Source organism: Nannospalax galili, unplaced genomic scaffold (assembly GCF_000622305.1).
Source record: "Nannospalax galili isolate Female #2095 unplaced genomic scaffold, S.galili_v1.0 scaffold18, whole genome shotgun sequence".
Classification (NCBI taxonomy): Eukaryota; Metazoa; Chordata; class Mammalia; order Rodentia; family Spalacidae; genus Nannospalax; species Nannospalax galili.
The window spans coordinates 537,175-554,370 of NW_008346548.1; the positions used below are offsets into that span (position 1 = coordinate 537,175).

At 40.6% G+C, this 17,196-nt stretch overlaps 1 protein-coding gene and 1 pseudogene across 6 annotated transcripts in view; one reads left to right on the plus strand and one right to left on the minus strand.

Annotated features, from left to right (window-relative positions):
* Qtrt2 (queuine tRNA-ribosyltransferase accessory subunit 2) overlaps positions 1-17,196 on the plus strand; it is an 88,514-nt gene that overhangs the window by 51,931 nt on the left and 19,387 nt on the right. For 3 of the 6 annotated variants that reach the window (XM_029568176.1, XM_029568177.1, XM_029568178.1), the window contains exons 9-10: positions 5,480-5,628; positions 15,141-15,193. In XM_029568176.1, the coding sequence (XP_029424036.1) occupies positions 5,480-5,628; positions 15,141-15,193 (202 nt within the window). Of the gene's footprint in view, positions 1-5,479; positions 5,629-9,931; positions 9,994-15,140; positions 15,194-17,196 lie in introns of those variants that run through there. The other 3 variants (XM_029568180.1, XM_029568179.1, XM_029568181.1) reach the window with 2 other exon arrangements.
* Positions 10,012-10,329, minus strand: LOC103741931 (annotated as a pseudogene).

Genomic DNA, 17,196 nt, shown 5'->3' on the forward strand with positions numbered 1-17,196 from the left:
AAGTTTAGGTCTGCTTCTTTTTGTGAACTTTATGTGTCTTTGTGGTTTACTTTTTGGGCATGAAAAGCTGGTTCGTCTAAGCTTCCAGTTCTCTCTTTTGATTTTATATTGGAGTGGCCAGATTGCTTTTGTCTTCAGGAGTTCCCACAGAGACCCAATTCAGGTGAGGGTCAGATGTTTTCAGGCTTTCTCCTAAGGTCTGGATCCCTCTAAGAATGATTTTAGCCTCAGGAATTTGGGGTTTGACTGGTCTGGGAACCTGGCTCAGGAAAGATGCTGGTCTAGGGCAGCTGCCAGCTGTGTCACCAAGAGATGCAAAGGCAGATGGGGTGGGAAGAGGCCCCAAGGCCTGCTGGGGACTTCGCTGAGGAGCTGGGTTGGTCTAGATGCAAAGGATGAAGAAGAGGAAAGGTCAGCCCCAGCATCCCAGAAAGAGGCTGGTGGGTGGTGCAGGCCCATGGAAGCAGAGGGGGTTGAGTGTGGAAACAGGCCCAGAAGCAGTGCTCCTGGGGCCCAGAGAAGGCACTCCGTTGGTCTGGATGAAAAGGATCAGGGAGCAGCATTGGCTCCCCAGGTGTCTGGGGCCCCAAGACAAGGAATCGATAGTGTTTATACTTTAAAAAAAATTTTTTTTTTAATTATTTTATGTGCATGAGTGTATTGCCTGTATGTGTTAGTGCACCTCTGTTGTGCAATACTGTGGAGGTCAGAAGAGGGCTTTGGATTCCCCTGGAACTGGAGTTAAGGATGCTTACATTTTAATGTGTGTAATAGAAGATACAACACAGAATGTATGGCTTATGTTTTCTTTCTGTTGGAGAATCATGATGTGAGGGATCAATCAGGTTCCAGTTGAATTTGTTTAGGCAACGCTGTTTCAGAGGTGGTAGTGCGCTCCTCCATCTGGAAGAATGCAATGTTTGGCTCACTTTCTGTGATGACTCATCTGTGTTCCCAGTATTACAGACTTGTTCACTCATGTCAAGTATGCTATCAGCTTTTATGTATGTTTGTTGTACACATGTGTGTATATATGTGTGTTATTAAGTTTTTGAGAATGACAGAACTTTTTTGATCGAAGTTTGCATGACTCAGGGACTTATGGTGCTGGACATGCATCAGTCACCAAAAGTCAACCTGAGACAATGACTCTCTAGTTTGTTAACTCACACAGATGAAGATTAATGATGAGGGTCCACATGGGATTAAGCACAGGGAAGCCAGCCCTAAGAAACATTAAGAAAGACAGGCATGGTAGCCCATGCCTTTAATCCCGGCACTCTGAAGGAATAGGCAAGCAGATCTTTGTGAGATGAAGGCCAGCTTGTTTGACATAGTGAGTCCCAAGCTAGTTGGGGCTACAGTGAGACCCTGTATCTAAGATGAACTGTTTTGTTACAGATTTTTGTAGGACTTGTGGACAGAAACTGGAGAAAGACTGAAATAATTAAGTTCTGTTGAGATTGGCTAGTTTTCTGGGCTATTGCCAGCTGAGGCAATGGAGGGCCTACCTGCTCTATGAAGCAAACTCTATCACAGCTGCCAGGATCTAGCTGCAATCTTTTTTTGTTACCTTCCTATCAAGTTCCCTGTTAGTGATGCAGTCTGGGGTGGTGTTGCCCGGGTTCTCTTAGGGTCCCTTGCTCCTGGCACAAATAGACAAACCATATAGCACATCTTTACCTGAATTTTTCATAGTTTATATCTTTGGGGGGAAGAGGAGCAACTGACAAAGGAACGAACACCCAACACCTGGCACCCAGCTCTGCATGGCTTGGCCCACTGTTCCAGATTGCTTCCTCGCCCACCCACTGTTGCCATTAGTTTTTGCCCACTCATTGTGGGCCCACAGTCTCACCCCAGGTTGGTAAATGGCCCCTCTCGCTTCCACGTGGGCAAAACACTGGGGCAATCTTTCTGCTCCATCTTTCTGCACTGCAGCTTCTGTTCCAAGATGGTGCCCAAAGGTCCCTCTGCAATCAATTCTGAGCAGCAGGCCCAGCCCCTTGGAGGAACCAGGCCGCTTGGGACACACTCTGCCCCTTTCCTCCACTCTTACAATCTTTCCACCAATCTTCCATTAAGGTCCCTGAGCCTTGGAGGGTGATCTCTCTTGTATCATGGTGAAATAGTGACTTCTGGGGCCTCCCCATTGTCCGTCTTCAAGCCATGGTCATTGATCTATCTCAGTGGTGTTTCTTCTACTATAAATACAAATAGAAGGAAATAAACAATCTAAACAAACACAAATGTAAATGCAAATGGCTAGAGGATATCCCAGTAAGTGTACTATATTCATTAAACAGTATACTTGTAATGGCTTCCCCACTAAGGCCTGTAGATTTTCTTGACACAGGGGGTTGGCCTGGTCTACAGCATCAGATGTGTGTTCCACCCCTAAGAGTGGGCCTTATCCAATTATAAGTTTGTCAGTTTTACATATGTTGGTCAAGCCATTATTGCACTTGCAGGCATTGCTTAGCATGTCCATAGTGTGCAGCACATGGGGTCCATTGTTGAGTAGAATCATAGGGGATCCTTTTTTCCCCAACCATCTGCATAGTGCCTTCTGGCAATATGAACATCATCTATCCAGTGGCATGGAGTTTTTTGTTGTTGTTGTTTTTTGGGGTTTTTTTGGCTTAATCTCAGCTCCATCTCTTCTCCTCCTGTACTCACATCATGTAGTGTCTTCAGCAACATGGCCTTACTGATCTTTTTAGTGTACAACCAACATTAGTGGCCATAGCCTTGGTGAATTTGAGGACCTCTAGGCTCTCTCTCTGACCAATAGCTCATAGGGGGCAACCCACCCCAGGTACTGTAGATTTTTTTTTAACAGTTGTATAGTTTGGGAGCCTCTGTTTTTATCTTATCCAATCATGAAACTTCCAAGAATCTTACAGCTATAGCTGGATTTTGCATCTTCAGGTATCTTTCAGATGGGTTTCCCATCTGTAAAACACTTGAAGGAAGGTTAACATCATCTATTAAATCAATCATAGACAAGGTCTAACACAACATGGAAAGGCTTTATCCATTCGTATTAACTGTTTTCTCCATAGATCCTTGTTAGGTAGCATAGCATGGGTATGAGGTAGTAATTTGGTTAGCTCTTTACTATCTTTAGTTCTCTCTTTTGAGTCATTTTGCACTTGGGGGATTTTACATGGAGTCTCTTTGTATTCTTTTATCCTTGATACAGATACAGGTGTTGATTCCAGTTGCCTGACCCTGCACTGAGCTAAGGAGGCAGGGGGTTTCTCCCATCCCTGCTGCACCTATTGGTTCCCTGAGTCAGGCAGGCCCTGGGTCTGCCTCCTGACTGTAACCACATCTGTTATCTCTCCATTGACTGTACCTGGCTGCTGGGGGAGGTCTTGGTGGGACAAACTGCTTCCACCCCAGTATAGCCTTTATCAGAAGAGAAATGCACCTTATTTAATCTTTGGGGATTTTTAACCACCCCTGGGACAGTTTTTATCCTTTGAATGCCTTTTGTAAAGTGTTTTTCTGGTTTTAAAGCCTTCCAGAAACTCTTTAGTACCAAATTTGGTTTTCTATCAATTTTTTCTCTGGGAATTTGGGCTCGACATAAATCTTGACACATTTGTCTTCAAGTAACCCAAATGGACCAGTTTTCCTGTCTGGTCTCTTTTATATCTCTTGTAGGGTGGTCTGTTATTCTACAGACACATTTTACATGCTGGTTAGAGTCATTTAGATCTGCTAAAACCTCTCTCACTTCACAAAGATCCTGTCCCATTAAAGGACTTAGCAAAACCATTAAAGCTCCCAGCTGAATTAAGCTTTCCTTTATATCTCTGGTGAACACAGTCTTATCTGGTCCAGTGAACTGGGTATCATATATTGCTTTTCTCATACCTAGTTCTCTCAGTAATCCCTGTCCCTCCTTTATAGTCCTGCAGCATTTGTTAATCATCAGAGTTTCACTTGGTGATGACCATGTATCTCTAACGCTTTCCATCAGCCATCTCATTAAGGACTGCACCCCCCTGCACTGGCCTTGGTTGAACAGCCTATAACACAAGGATGGATGGTTGGTTATATAACTCAGCTATGAAACTTCTGAAGGACTTAGATTGACACCACTTGCTCCCATGTCCCACACTCTCACAAACCATGTGGCTTGGGGCTCTTTGATTGCTTGCTTGTAAATTTTTCCTAGTTTTAACAGTTCTAGCATGGGAATATTTCCTAGCTGCAGCACTGTTAGCTTTTTTTTTTCTTTTTGTATCAACGTTTGAATCTGAGGGGCAGCTTTAGCTACTTTTGTTTTTAGGTCATCTCCTTTTTTTTCTTTTATTTTACTATTATCTGTCTTTTCCTTTGAGTCCTTGGACCTTACACAAGTTTAAATGTCTCTCTTTTCTCTCTCTCTCTCTCTCTCTCTCTCTCTCTCTCTCTCTCAAGTTCTGCAACTGGGTCTGCCAATACTTCCCTAGCCTTTTCAGCTTTCCCTGCCTTGGGCACATCTTTTAATATGCAAATTGCCCACGCTCCCTCTCTGGGTTCTCCGCTAGTGTCCACAGTCCACAACAGTTTTTCTAGTTTTTCTATAACCTTTAACAAATCTTCATATATCTGCAATTGGGCTGTTTTCCCACATTTACAACATAGCTGTGACTCACACTTCTGTGTGCTGGTCTGTTTTTCAGTTACATATTTTATAATCCTCTGTAAAATGCACATCAGTGCCACCATTAGCTCTCTAGCTTTTTCCAAACTCCCGTAGTTTGTCATTCTTAGTGTCATCATCTGTGGGAGACAAGCTTGAGCCTAGGGTGATATTGCAACTGTCAGGGTCCAGGAATCCTGGCTCTGTAATCTGAAACCCAATATGCTAATGAGGCATCATACCCTCTATTCTGTGATAGGACGTTAAGTCTGTTATGCTAATAGGATGATGCTAATAAGGTATCCTACTTGCTGTACTGTGATAGGATGCTAAATCTATTATGCTAATGAGATATCCTACTTACTGTGCTGTGATTGGACCACTACCCCTATATAAGCTTGTGCCTTCCTGCAATAAAGCAGACCTGTGTCACTGAACCTGGTCTCCTGTGTCTGAATGTGGCTCTGCTGACACAGTCTCCTCACCAGCCCTGAGGTCCAGGACCAGGCAGAAGCAGCGATGACAGGAGGCAGCACAGGGCAAGCAGAAGAGCTGCCTCAGCACCAGGCGAGCAGAAGAGCGACCTCAGCACAGGGCAGGCAGAAGAGCAGCCTCTGCCCAGGGTGAGCAGAGGAGCAGCCTCGACACCCATGAGAACGAAGGAGTGGCACAAACGAGAACAGAGGAGCGGCCGCCGCTGGCGGTGACTGCAATCATCCTGCCGACCTGCGCCAATTTGTCACCCAAGTTCTTTTAGGGTCCCTTCCTCCTCCTGGCACTGGTAGACAAACCACATAGCACATCTTTATCTGAATTTTTCATAGTTTATATCTTTTGCAGGGAAAGGAGAGACTTACAAAGGAATGAACACCTGACACCTGGCACCCAGCTCTGCGTGGCTTGGCTCGCTGTTCCAGATCGCTTCCGCACCTGCCCACAGTCTCTGTTAGCTTTCACCCATGCATCATGGGCCTGCAGTCTCATCCCAGGTTGGTAAATGCCCCCTCTCGTGTCCGCACGGGCAAGACACTGGGACCATTTTTCTGCACCATCTTTCCATGCTCACTGCTTCTGTTTCAACATGGTGCCCAAAGGCCCCTCCCTCCATGGCTAACTCTCCACAGTCGATTCTCCACCCCTCGGCAGAACCAGGCCACTTGGGACACAGGTGGTCTGTTTTTTTAAGGAAAATATTTTATTTATTATTTTATGTGTATGGGTGTATTGCCAGCATGTATGTAAGTACACCTGTGTCTTGCAGTGCCTTTGGAGGAAGAAGAAGGTGTTGGATCCCCTAGAACTGAAGTTATGGATGGTTATTAGCCACCATGTGGGTACTGGAAACTGAGCCTAGGTCCTCTGCAAGTGCAGCCAGTGCTCTTAACAGCTGAGCCATCTCTCCAGCCCCTGGGTGGTCTCTTTTCTGGAACATATTGAAGCCTCTTGTTAGAAGCCATCATTAGGCACAGCTTAGTCTGTTACAATTAGCTATATTAGAAACAAAGAAGGGCAACAGTGCCTTGCATATGTTCCTCAAAGAAAGGGGTTTCAGGGAAGCCAGCCAGCCTGCACACATTGGTTCAGAACCCTGGCCTCCCTCTTATATGGTCCTCTTGGCTGTTTTATATACAGCTGCTGGGTTCTAGGAGTATTTATTGCTCCCAGGTTTTCTAGTGGGCTGGCCAAAAATTTTGCACATTTTTGAAAAAAAGAAAAGATATTATAAATTCAAAATAAAATTTAGATTAAGCCTTTTCTTACATGATTTTTTTAATGTGTATGCTTTGCCTGCATGTATGCCAGTGCAATGCCCATAGAAGCCAGAGGAGAGTATTCAAACTGGAATTATGGATGGTTGTTAACTGCCATATGAGTGCTGGGAACTGATCCCAGGTCCTCCGCAAAAGCAGCCAGGGCTCTTAACTTCTGAGCTATCTCTTCAGCTCTTTTTTAAGATGATTTAAAATTTTTTCACATTTGTATCTTTTTTAAAAACTGAAACTGAAACTCTTACTTCCTAATGTCACCAGCATTATTGCTTATTTTGTTTCATCCATACATGCAGACATATGCAATAAGTCCCAATAACAAAACTAATTTTGTGAGTAACACTGCAACATCTCATAACACTTTAGAGGTTCTTTATAATTCTTCATGGTTTTTTGGTTTTTGTTTTTCAGATGTGAACAGCTCAGAGATGTAGAAATTGCTGGGTTTTTTTTTTTTAATATTGCTTGAAATGATTTCTCACTGTGTGATTAAGCCATCAACTCTATTCACAAAATTCATTCATTGCATTTTGCTTTTGATTTCAAAGCATTGGTTATTTATTTTATTTTTATTTTTTGGTCTTTTTGAGACAGGGTCCTCCTGTAGCTTCAGCTGGCCTGGAAATCACTATGTAGACCAGGCTGGCCTTGAACTCGCAGAGGTCCACCTGCCTCTGCCTCCTGAGTTTTGGGATTAAAGGTGTACACCACCACTCCTGGTCTAAAACATTGCTTATTATCATGAATAGTCAATTCAGATTAAGGTGAGTGGTAGTTACTTCAGCACTTTAAATATTTCACTCTTCATCTTTTTTTGCATAGCTTAAGAGGGGTTTGTTGTAACTCATTCCCTTGTTCTTTATAGGGAAAGTAAGGTTCTTCCTTTTCTTTTTCTCTTTTAAAAATATTTTATTTATTATTTTTATGTATATGAGTGCATTGTCTGCATGTATATAGGGGCACCCATGTCATGCAATGTCCTCAGAGGTCAGAAGAGGGTATTGGATGTCCTGGAACTGGAGTTATGGATGGTTGTTAGCTACCATGTGAGTGCTGGGAACTGAACCCAGGTCCTCTGCAAGAGCAGCTGATGCTCTTACCCACTGAGCTATCTCTCCATGCCCTCTCTACTTTTTCTTTGGTTTTGCTCAGTTCGAATATGATATGCTTACATGTAGAGTTTTTGTTTTTGTGTTTGCATTTTGTATATATTTATATATGTAATATTTTTCTAGACAGATGATTATGATTGATATTCTTTGAATTTCCTGAGTCTCTGGTTTAGTTCTGTCATTAATTTGGGAAAATCTTGATGATTATTACTTCAAATATTTCTGCTATTTTCTCTTTCTTTTCCTTCTGGTATTCCAGTTATCTTGAATACATTTTGAAACTGACCTGTAGTTCTTGGCTATTCTGTCCCCTTCCTTTTTTTAAGACTTATTTTTCTCTTTGCTCTGTAGCCTGGAGAGTTTCTTATGCTATGTTCAACTTCTGTGATTCCTTCCCTGGCCATCTCCAGACCACTGGTAAACCATCAAAGGCATTCTTCATTTCTCTTTGGTGCTTTTTATTTCTAACCTCTCCTTTTGCTTCGTTGTTGGAATTTCCATCTCTCTGCTTAAGATTTACATGATTCATCCATTCTTGCATATTCTGCACATTTTGCAGAATTTATATCACATCTGGGCTTGGTTCTAGTGCTTCCTGTGTCACTTTAGGAAGTGTTTCATTTCTTGCGTTTTGGAGTGCTTTATGACCTTCTGTAGAAACCTGGGCATGATGTATCAGTAACAAGGCCTTTACTGTGAAGTTCTGTGCTAATATGGCTAGGGGTTCAGCTGTTTGTTACACTTAGCCCTAGTCCTAGCTATTGAAGTCTTCAAATTCTTCCAGTGCTACCATTGCTTTGAGTTTTCTTAAAAATTTCTTCTCAAATGGAGTCTGTACCTTTCAGATGCAATCCTCAATAATTATACCAAAACCCTTCGGAGATATCTGTTACTCGCTTCAGAGCTGTCTCTTACTTCCTCACAGACGAACAACTCTAAATTCATCAGGCTGGTCTCTTACTTTCTCAGAGAATTCTTTTACTTCCTTAGAGAAGCCTCTTACTTCCTCTGAGCTGTCTCACTTCCTCAGAACTTCCTCCTCCTTTCTCGGTGTGGTCTCTGACTTCCTCTGAGAAGTCTCTTCTTTAGAGTGGTCTCTTACTTTTCCAGAGTGGTCTCTTACTTTTCCAGGGTGGTCTCTTACTTTCTCAGAGTGCTTTCCCCCAGGCTTAAAAAAATTATTTCATAATAGTTACTTCGATTTGTAATTATACACCCATGTGTGGGCCTATCTATTTAGTATCTACCTCTCCTACTAAACTGTAAGCAAACTCTGTGAGAGTAAGTCCATAGTATGTCTCTGGGGTCCAGTACAATGCCTGGCACATTTTATAGCTTAATAGACAAGGACAGTGTACTGAATGGAGAGAAGCCACAGACTTTGTGCACACTGGGTCAGGAAACAGATGGTGTCTGGTGGGAATTCATGTTGTCTGGATAAAAACGCAATGTTCCCTGTGAGAGACAGGGAACCAGAGCCAGGGACCAGGATGCAGCTACAGACTTCCTCAGAGAGTTTGGAAAGATGGCTTTGACTATTTCCTAGGGCAAGGGTATATATATATATATATATATATATATCCGAACTCATCTGCCTGCTTGTTTTAATAAATAACAATTTTTTTTTGGTCTTTTTAAAGCAGGGTCTCCCTGTAAGCCCCAGCTGTCCTGGAACTCACTATGTAGACCAGGCTGGCCTTGAACTCAACAGAGATCCGCCTGCCTCTGCCTCACAAGTGCTGGGACTACAGGCATGTGCTACCATGCCCGGCAATAACCTTTTTTTCAAATGTAGAAATTTCATTCTTTTACAAATTACACATGGCTGCTTTTGTACTGTAACACTAGTTTAGTAGTTGGAAAAGACATAGTTCCATTGGTAAAATCTGAAATATTTACTATTTAACTCTTTTTAAGTAAATTTTTATTGAATTTTTGTGTATTTCATACAGAACACTTAATCATTTTCATACCCCCTTCCCCATTGGCACCCTCCCACAGCGCCCCCCCTCCCCGAATTCTGCCATATGTGTTAAGGCACTATTCAACTCTTAACAGAAAATGTTTCTGTCTTCATGCTAGGGCTCAGGTAGATACAACTATTGTCCATGGAGTAAGAGGACAAAGAAATAGTCTCATGATCTCCCACTGGGTTTGTGCATGGGTTTGGAGGGTGGGTAATCCCAGTATTACCATTGGTCTGGAGTTAGATGATCAAGATCTTAGTTGGAAGCACCTGAAAAATCTACCAGACACAGTGAGAATAAAACAAAATTATTCCACCTAAAACATACTGAAAAACTAAAAATGTAAGCCATACAAAGAAATTAAATGCTAAGAAAGTCAACAAAAATCACAAGAACATTAGTTAATTATTTTTTAAAAATAGTTTTGAATATTTTTTTTATCAGCTTAGATACCAGTTTATTACAAAAGGGAGGCATGGAAATTACGTGATGAGATATTTCAGAACTTCAATGGAATGGGCAGCTTTGTGTGAGGCCATTTCTACAATGATTTCAGTCTACATACTTCCCAAGGATGTCACCATCTCTAAATAAATAACCCTTGTGACCTAGAACTATTTTGCCTCCATATTTTGGAAGAACTTTGTCTCCGACGTTCATACTAGCTGGTTGAATCTTTCCACCCTTTCCTTTAGCGTCTGATCCCAAGGTACTACTGCTGCTTGCAGTACTTTGAGGTTTTTCTGGAAACAAAATGCCACCTTTAGTTACAGTTTCAGATGCACTCCTCTCAACCAATGTTGTCAAACAGCAGAAGAAATTCTAAATGCTTGTCCTGCCATGATCTCGCCATGCAGCTTGGACTCCACTCTCCCATGGCTGCTGCAAGGAGAGACCTTGCAGTGGCCATCCAGCCAATTTTTAATTATTTTTAGTTATGTGTGTGTGTGTGTGTGTGTGTGTGTGTGTGTGTGTGTGGCTGTGTGGGTATGTGCATGTGGTACAGGTTCCCACAGAGATCAGAGCTAGAGTTACATGTGATTGTGAGCTGCCTGACATGGGTTCTCAGAACGAAACTCAGGTGTCCTGGAAGGGCAGTGTGTACTCAACTGCTAAGCCATCTCTCTAGCTCCATAAGTTAGTTTCTAAAGTAATTTTATAGACCATACTATGCACCTTTAGAATAAGGATATTTAGACTGCACAAAGAGAAAATGAAGAATTAAGTTCATTTTTTAAAAAATCAAGAAATTATGGAAAATATGAGAAAAATCAAACAAAAACATTTGGATAGGAAAAAGACACTTCGACCTTTTGGAAGTAAATAATTTTCATTGAAATAAAACGTGACAGTTAACAATATTTGATAACAAAGCTCAGCAAACTGGGTTGCTTAAACCATAGACATTTACAGTCTCATAGTTCCGGAGACTAACAGTCTGCCATAAAGGTATAAGCAGGGTTTGTTCCTACTAAGAGCTGTGAAGAAGAATCCATTGTGTGCCTTTTTCCTCCCTTCTGGTGGCTTACTGACAATGTTTGGCATTCCTTTGTAGACATATCACTGACATCTGCCTTCCTCTTTACATGACATTTACCTTGTATGTGTGTTTACAAATACCACTAGCCCTAGTTTTATTTAATAACTAACAAGTTCATCATTGCAGGAAAATCAAGGTGGGAACTTGAAACAGCTAGTCACAGCCACAGTTAAGACAAGAGAGACATGAATGCGTGCTTACTATTGCTCAGAACCCTCCCTACATTTACACAGTCTAGGATTCCTTGCCTGGAGAATGGTGCTGCCCACAATGTGCTAGGTCTTTCCACATCAACTAATGTAATTAAGACAATCCCTTACAGATAGGCCCACAGGGTGAACTGATCTAGACAATCCCTCATCAAGACTCTCTCAGGTAGTTGATAGTTAAAAGTAACCATTCCCCCCCATACACACCTTTCTTTTTGAGTCAAGGTCATACTAGGTACTCCAAGCTGTCCTCCAACTCATATTCCTCCTGCATAAGCCTCCTAAGTAGTGGGATTAGAAGCATATGTTACCACAATCAGTCCTCCACTTACTGTTGGACACAAGTTAGGTTATATTAGAGTCTACTCCAGTAACATCAGGTCTACCTGATTACCTTTGTAAACATACTGTCTCCAGGGACTGGAGAGATGGCTCAGTGGTTAAGAACACTGGCTGCTCTTGCAGAGGACCCCAGGTTAATTCCCAGCACCCACACAGAGGCTAACAACTGTCTATAACTCCAGTTCCAGGGGCTCCGACACCCTCTTCTGACTTCCTCAGGCATTGCACCACACACTGGTGCACTTACACACATGCAAGAAATACATTCATATAAAAATATTGTCTTCCAAATAAGATAATAAATTAGGAGTTAGTGATTCAATGTGCACATTGGAAAGACAGAATTCAACACATAACAGATGAAAAAAACCTTAATCTATACAAAACAGTTGACCAGATTGTCAAAGTTGAAGACAGTGTGGTAAAATTCTCTCAAAGTAGAACCCAGAGCTGGTTGTTATGGTGCATGCCTTTAATCTTAGCACTTGGTAGACAAAGTCTGAGTTCAAGGCCAGCCTGGTTATGCACATTGAAAACCTATCTCCAAAAAAAGTAAAATAATTTCTTATTGAAAAATTTACTAATCTACGCAACCATTATAAAGGGAAACTATGATCTATTTAGATACAGAAAAAGCATTTTTAATAAACATTCATACATTCTTATAATCATTCATTTAAGAAAAAAACTTGCAGAATAAGTTGTAAGAGTAGAAAACTGCTATTTTATAAGGAAATTTTTCCTTTTACAGATAACTTTTGAATAGAGGAAGGAAAGGAGTTTTGGAGGCCAACCATGCTGATATTTCTGGGAATAATGCTAGGGACATAGACTTTGAAATAGGAGAATATGTAGTGTATTTCTTAAAAAGATTTATCTTTTTTTTTTTTTCAGAGCTGAGGACCGAACCCAGGGCCTTGTGCTTGCTAGGCAAGTGCTCTACCACTGAGCTAAATCCCCAACCCCAAGATTTATCTTATTTTTAATTGTGTGTGTGTGTGTGTGTGTGTGTGCATATGTGAGTGCAGGTGCCCATGGAATCCAGAAGAGGGCACCAGATCCCCTCAAGCTGAAGTCACAGGTAGTTATGAACCACCTGATATGGGTGCGGGGAACCGAACCTGGGTCCTCTGGAAGAGCTCTATGTGCCCCTAACTGCTGAGACATCTCTCTAGCTCTTGTGTAGCAGTTTTTAATTCATAAAGGAACAAGCAACTAAACTCATTGTACCTGTGGATAAAGGAATGCTCTAAACTGCTGAAAGGTATCTATCAAAAAATGTTGTAGAAAATTAATGATGAAATTTTGTTAAACAAGATGATTTTTATGTATGAAATACACAAAAATTCAATCAAAAATTTAAAAAACTACATTGCTACTTTCATTCTACATTCTATTGGACTTCCTAGACATTGCAATAAGTTGATAAAAATAATAGAAGATATAAAAATTATAAAGAATTTCCAAACAAATCTTATTTGTAGTCAATATATTTGAGGAAATCTAAGATCTGCCAATTACAAGGCTTACTTAGAGACAGTCAATGCTGATAGATACAAGATTAATAAAGAAATCAGTTCTATTTTTATATTCAGGAAATAGGTGATTGGAAAAGATAATGATATCAATAGTGGAACTAATATTAAAAAATATTTAGAAACAAATCATACCGATTAGATCAACAAATTTAATACAGATGCTTCTTGACTTACCATGGGATTACATTCTAATAAACCCACTGTTAAGCTGAAAATATTGTAGGTGGAAAATGCATTCAATACAACTAGCCTACCAAGCATCATAGCTTAGCAACACACTATACAGTTATTTATCCTTGCAATAGCACGGTTCCTAGATGCACAGCTCACTGGTACTACCCAGCTGTCTTAGTTATCTTTCTATTGCTGTGTTAAACACCATGACCAAAGCAACTTAGGAAGGACAGGGTTTGTTTGGCGTACACATCCCAAACACAGTTCATCCTTGAGAGAAACTAGGTGGGATCTCAGGGGAGGAACCTGGAGGTAAGAACTGTAGCGTAGGCAGTGTATGAATGCAGCTTACTGGCTTGCTCCTCTGGCCTGTGCTCAGCTTGCTTTCTTATACAACTCAGGACCATTTGTCCAAGGGTGGCAACATCCACAGTGGACTGGACCCTCCCACATCACTCAACAATCCAGAAAATGTCTCACAGACTTGCCACAGGCCAATCTGATAGAGGAGATGCCCCCAACTGATGTTTCCTCTTTCCAGGTGCATCAAGTTGGCAACTGAAGCTATTCAGCACACCAGCCTTTCAAAAGAGTATTGTACTACGTATGCATACTGGTAGCTTAGGAAAAGATCAAAATTTGAAGTATGATTTCTATTGAATACGTATCACTTTTGCATCATTGTGATGCTGGAGAATCATAACTAGAAGCACTGTAAGAGGGGCATTGTCTGCAGTTAATAACTCAAAAGGATAGGAAAATTCACATAACTAGTAACTTTCATATACTAGGAATGGGAAATAAATCCATATAACTGCTTTGGAAAGCAATTTGATAATATCTACTAAAGAAGAAGTTTAGCACATATGCTCAAGGATACATGTACAAGAATATTCATTGTTGTGGCTTTTTAAAGCAATACATATTTGAGAACGAAGTAAATGATTATCAGCAGGAGAATGGTATGTTTATGCAGCAATTAAAATGAATGAAGGAATGAACTAAACCTACATGTATCAATTTCTATGGGAAAGGAAGTTTCAGAGAATAGTGCTTAATATACATTTTGAAATCCTAAAATCCAGTGCTACATGGATACATGCATATGTATCGTATAAAACAGGAAAATGATAAGCACTGAATGCTAGAGAGTAATTTCTTCAGGGCATAGAGGAGAAAAATGATATAGGGAAGATCACTTCTATTTGTAATGTATCTTTGCTTTACATCATCTTCAATGAACATGAAATAATATAAATGTTTGATAAAGCCATTATGCACAGTTATTATTTTTAAAAATATTCTAAGTGTTTGGTATGTTTTATAATATTTTCCAAGGATGAAATAAATTATCTAAGGTTAATTTTTCTTGACTAGACCACACCTAGCCTTACATGTAGACTCTAGTGTTTCCTCCAATTGGACATTTCAGCTTTCTTTTCTTAGTCTTTATCTTCTCCTTGGGAGCTAGTAAGGTCTTGGCTACATAATTAACAGAGCAGCACAATTTAAAACTAAGCACTCTATTTATTTGTTTATCCCATTTTTTATGAAAGAAATTAAGATTCTAATTCCTACCTCCATGATTTGCTTAGAACCTTAAATTCTCCTTGACATTTGTTCATCTGGCAAGGGGGCTCAGTGGTTAAGAGTACTGGCCACTCTTGCAGAGGACCCGGGTTTGATTCCTAACACCCACACGGTGGCTAACAACCATCTGTAACTCCAGTTCCAGGGGATCTGATGCCCTCTTCTGACTTCCACATGACATGGACGCACTTACATATGTGCAGGCAAAACACTCATACACGTAAAATAAAAGTAATAAATATTTTTTTTAATCTGCCAAGGATTTGATACGGTGATGGTGAAAATGGAAAGATGGATGAGATGGAGTTACCAGGTAAGCCTCTGCTTTCTTGTTTGAAAGGATTGAACTCTTTCAAGCTTCTTACTAAATCCTTCTTCACATTAGTGTGAAAGTACTAGTGTTTTACAGATTCTCTATCTTGTTTTTGAGATATAAATTGATTTAGTCTCGTTTGATAAAGCCTTTTCTCACTTCTTTTCTATTGCTACTGTGTGTCGAATGCTTGTCTCAAGGACTGTCTGTACCCCACTTTACCTTCCTGATAATTCTGCACAAGTCTTGCTTGCTTACTTCTATTATTTTCTACCTCAATATTCTCAGCAGCTTTGTTCTTATAATATTTGCAGAGTGAAGTAATTCAGGTCAGAACCCAACAGTATTGTCATTTTCTGAAGCACTGTAACCCCCTTGGCCTTTCCTTCCCCTCCATGTGGATGGGGACTCAGCAAACCTTGATTTAAAAGACATAGTGTTCCTGGCTCTCAGTCCTTTCTAAGAGCAATTCATTTCTGCTCAGTTCCACACTCAGAAATCTTGTCCTTGATATTATCAGGGAACAGATCTATGATTAAATATAAGTAGTATATATTCTTTTATATGTGAGTCATGCTTTGCAATCTGTATTATTTTCTATCTTTTTTTTCCCCCCAACAACTTGGTGAGATGGCCCAGAGATCACCATCCTCATTTACTCCTGGAAAAGCCCAGGCATGAAGACATTCATTTCTTAGTGTTTGTCAACTGTATCAGGTGGACTTTAATCAAAGTTGATAGAAACAGGACAGTTTAGGTGAAGGAAGTTCCAAGCTAGCAGGGATTACAGACAATTCCCTTCCCTTGGCTTTTCTCAAGGATTTCTTTAGAAGCAGATGGAAAGTTTGGGTGGGTTTTCTCGGTACAACAAAGGTTTTCTCCAGTACATGAGCAGAAAGTATTTCACTTCAATAAAAGCAGAGCCAGTAAGAGAAACCCTGGGGGTTCACACCAATCCCAGAAGGAGAGGCTGGAAACAACTAGAGGTGAAAAGGACAGAGGAAGTGGGAGGAGAAGGGAGAGAAAGTGACGGAGAAGGGAAAAGTGTGAAGTAATTTGCCCCCAATTTATCTTTATGAAAATTTGATATGTGAAAATACCTACTTGAAAATGAGATAAATAAAGAAGTAATTATTTGCATTACAAATTAACTCTTCACTTCAAAAGAGCATTTTACCACAGGTGTGATTCTGTGATGTGAGACTTTAGAAAAGAATATGACTTGGGAGAGGTGGGAGATTTAAACAATAAAATCCTGGTTATAATATAATAGGGAATAAATAATTCCAGTGATAAAGGGGAAGATAGATAAAGAGAGAGGTGGTTGTACAGGGAGTTCTCGGCAGAGCGCAGGCTTTGAAAAGGACATGAACAAAAGGCAGAGGGAGGGGATTACAGATAAGCTCGAACACAAAAGACTATCATGAACCTTCAGAAACAGAATGAAGGAGGATAAAGTCAGGAATAAGCTGAGCCTTACAAAGTGTTTCACTTTTTAAAGGCTGCTTCACTGAGAGAAAGGAGAAGCACAGACATGGAGCAACTTGTTTTTTCAGTAAGCAGTGTCATGTTAACAGACATTAAGAGTTCTTTCATTTTCGACTGTTTATTTTGCTTCTGAATTCCCCAAAGTGCAAAAGATGGTTTTTAACAAGATGGAGTTGTTATTTTTTCTTAGAAAGATAGTGTATTTGTATAGAAAGTGTACATTGATATTAACTCAGTTGGAAAAAAGATAGAGATCCCCAGAGTCTGGGCATCAAAGATAGGAGAGGCCTTAGATGCTCTCAGACTAAATTTGAGACAAAGGTCACCAGTGAGGGCCAGTCACAGAAAGAGACAAACCTCAGAATATGGCGACCTGCAACTCTTCTCTATTTCCCTCTTCTCTTACACCTTAGATAATTCTACTAACGTAAGTTGCTCGGTATGAGTAGATTTCTTATGGGAACAGAAGGAGCTGAGCTCAGTTCCCTTAGGGAACCTGGGGAAGATGAAAGCCA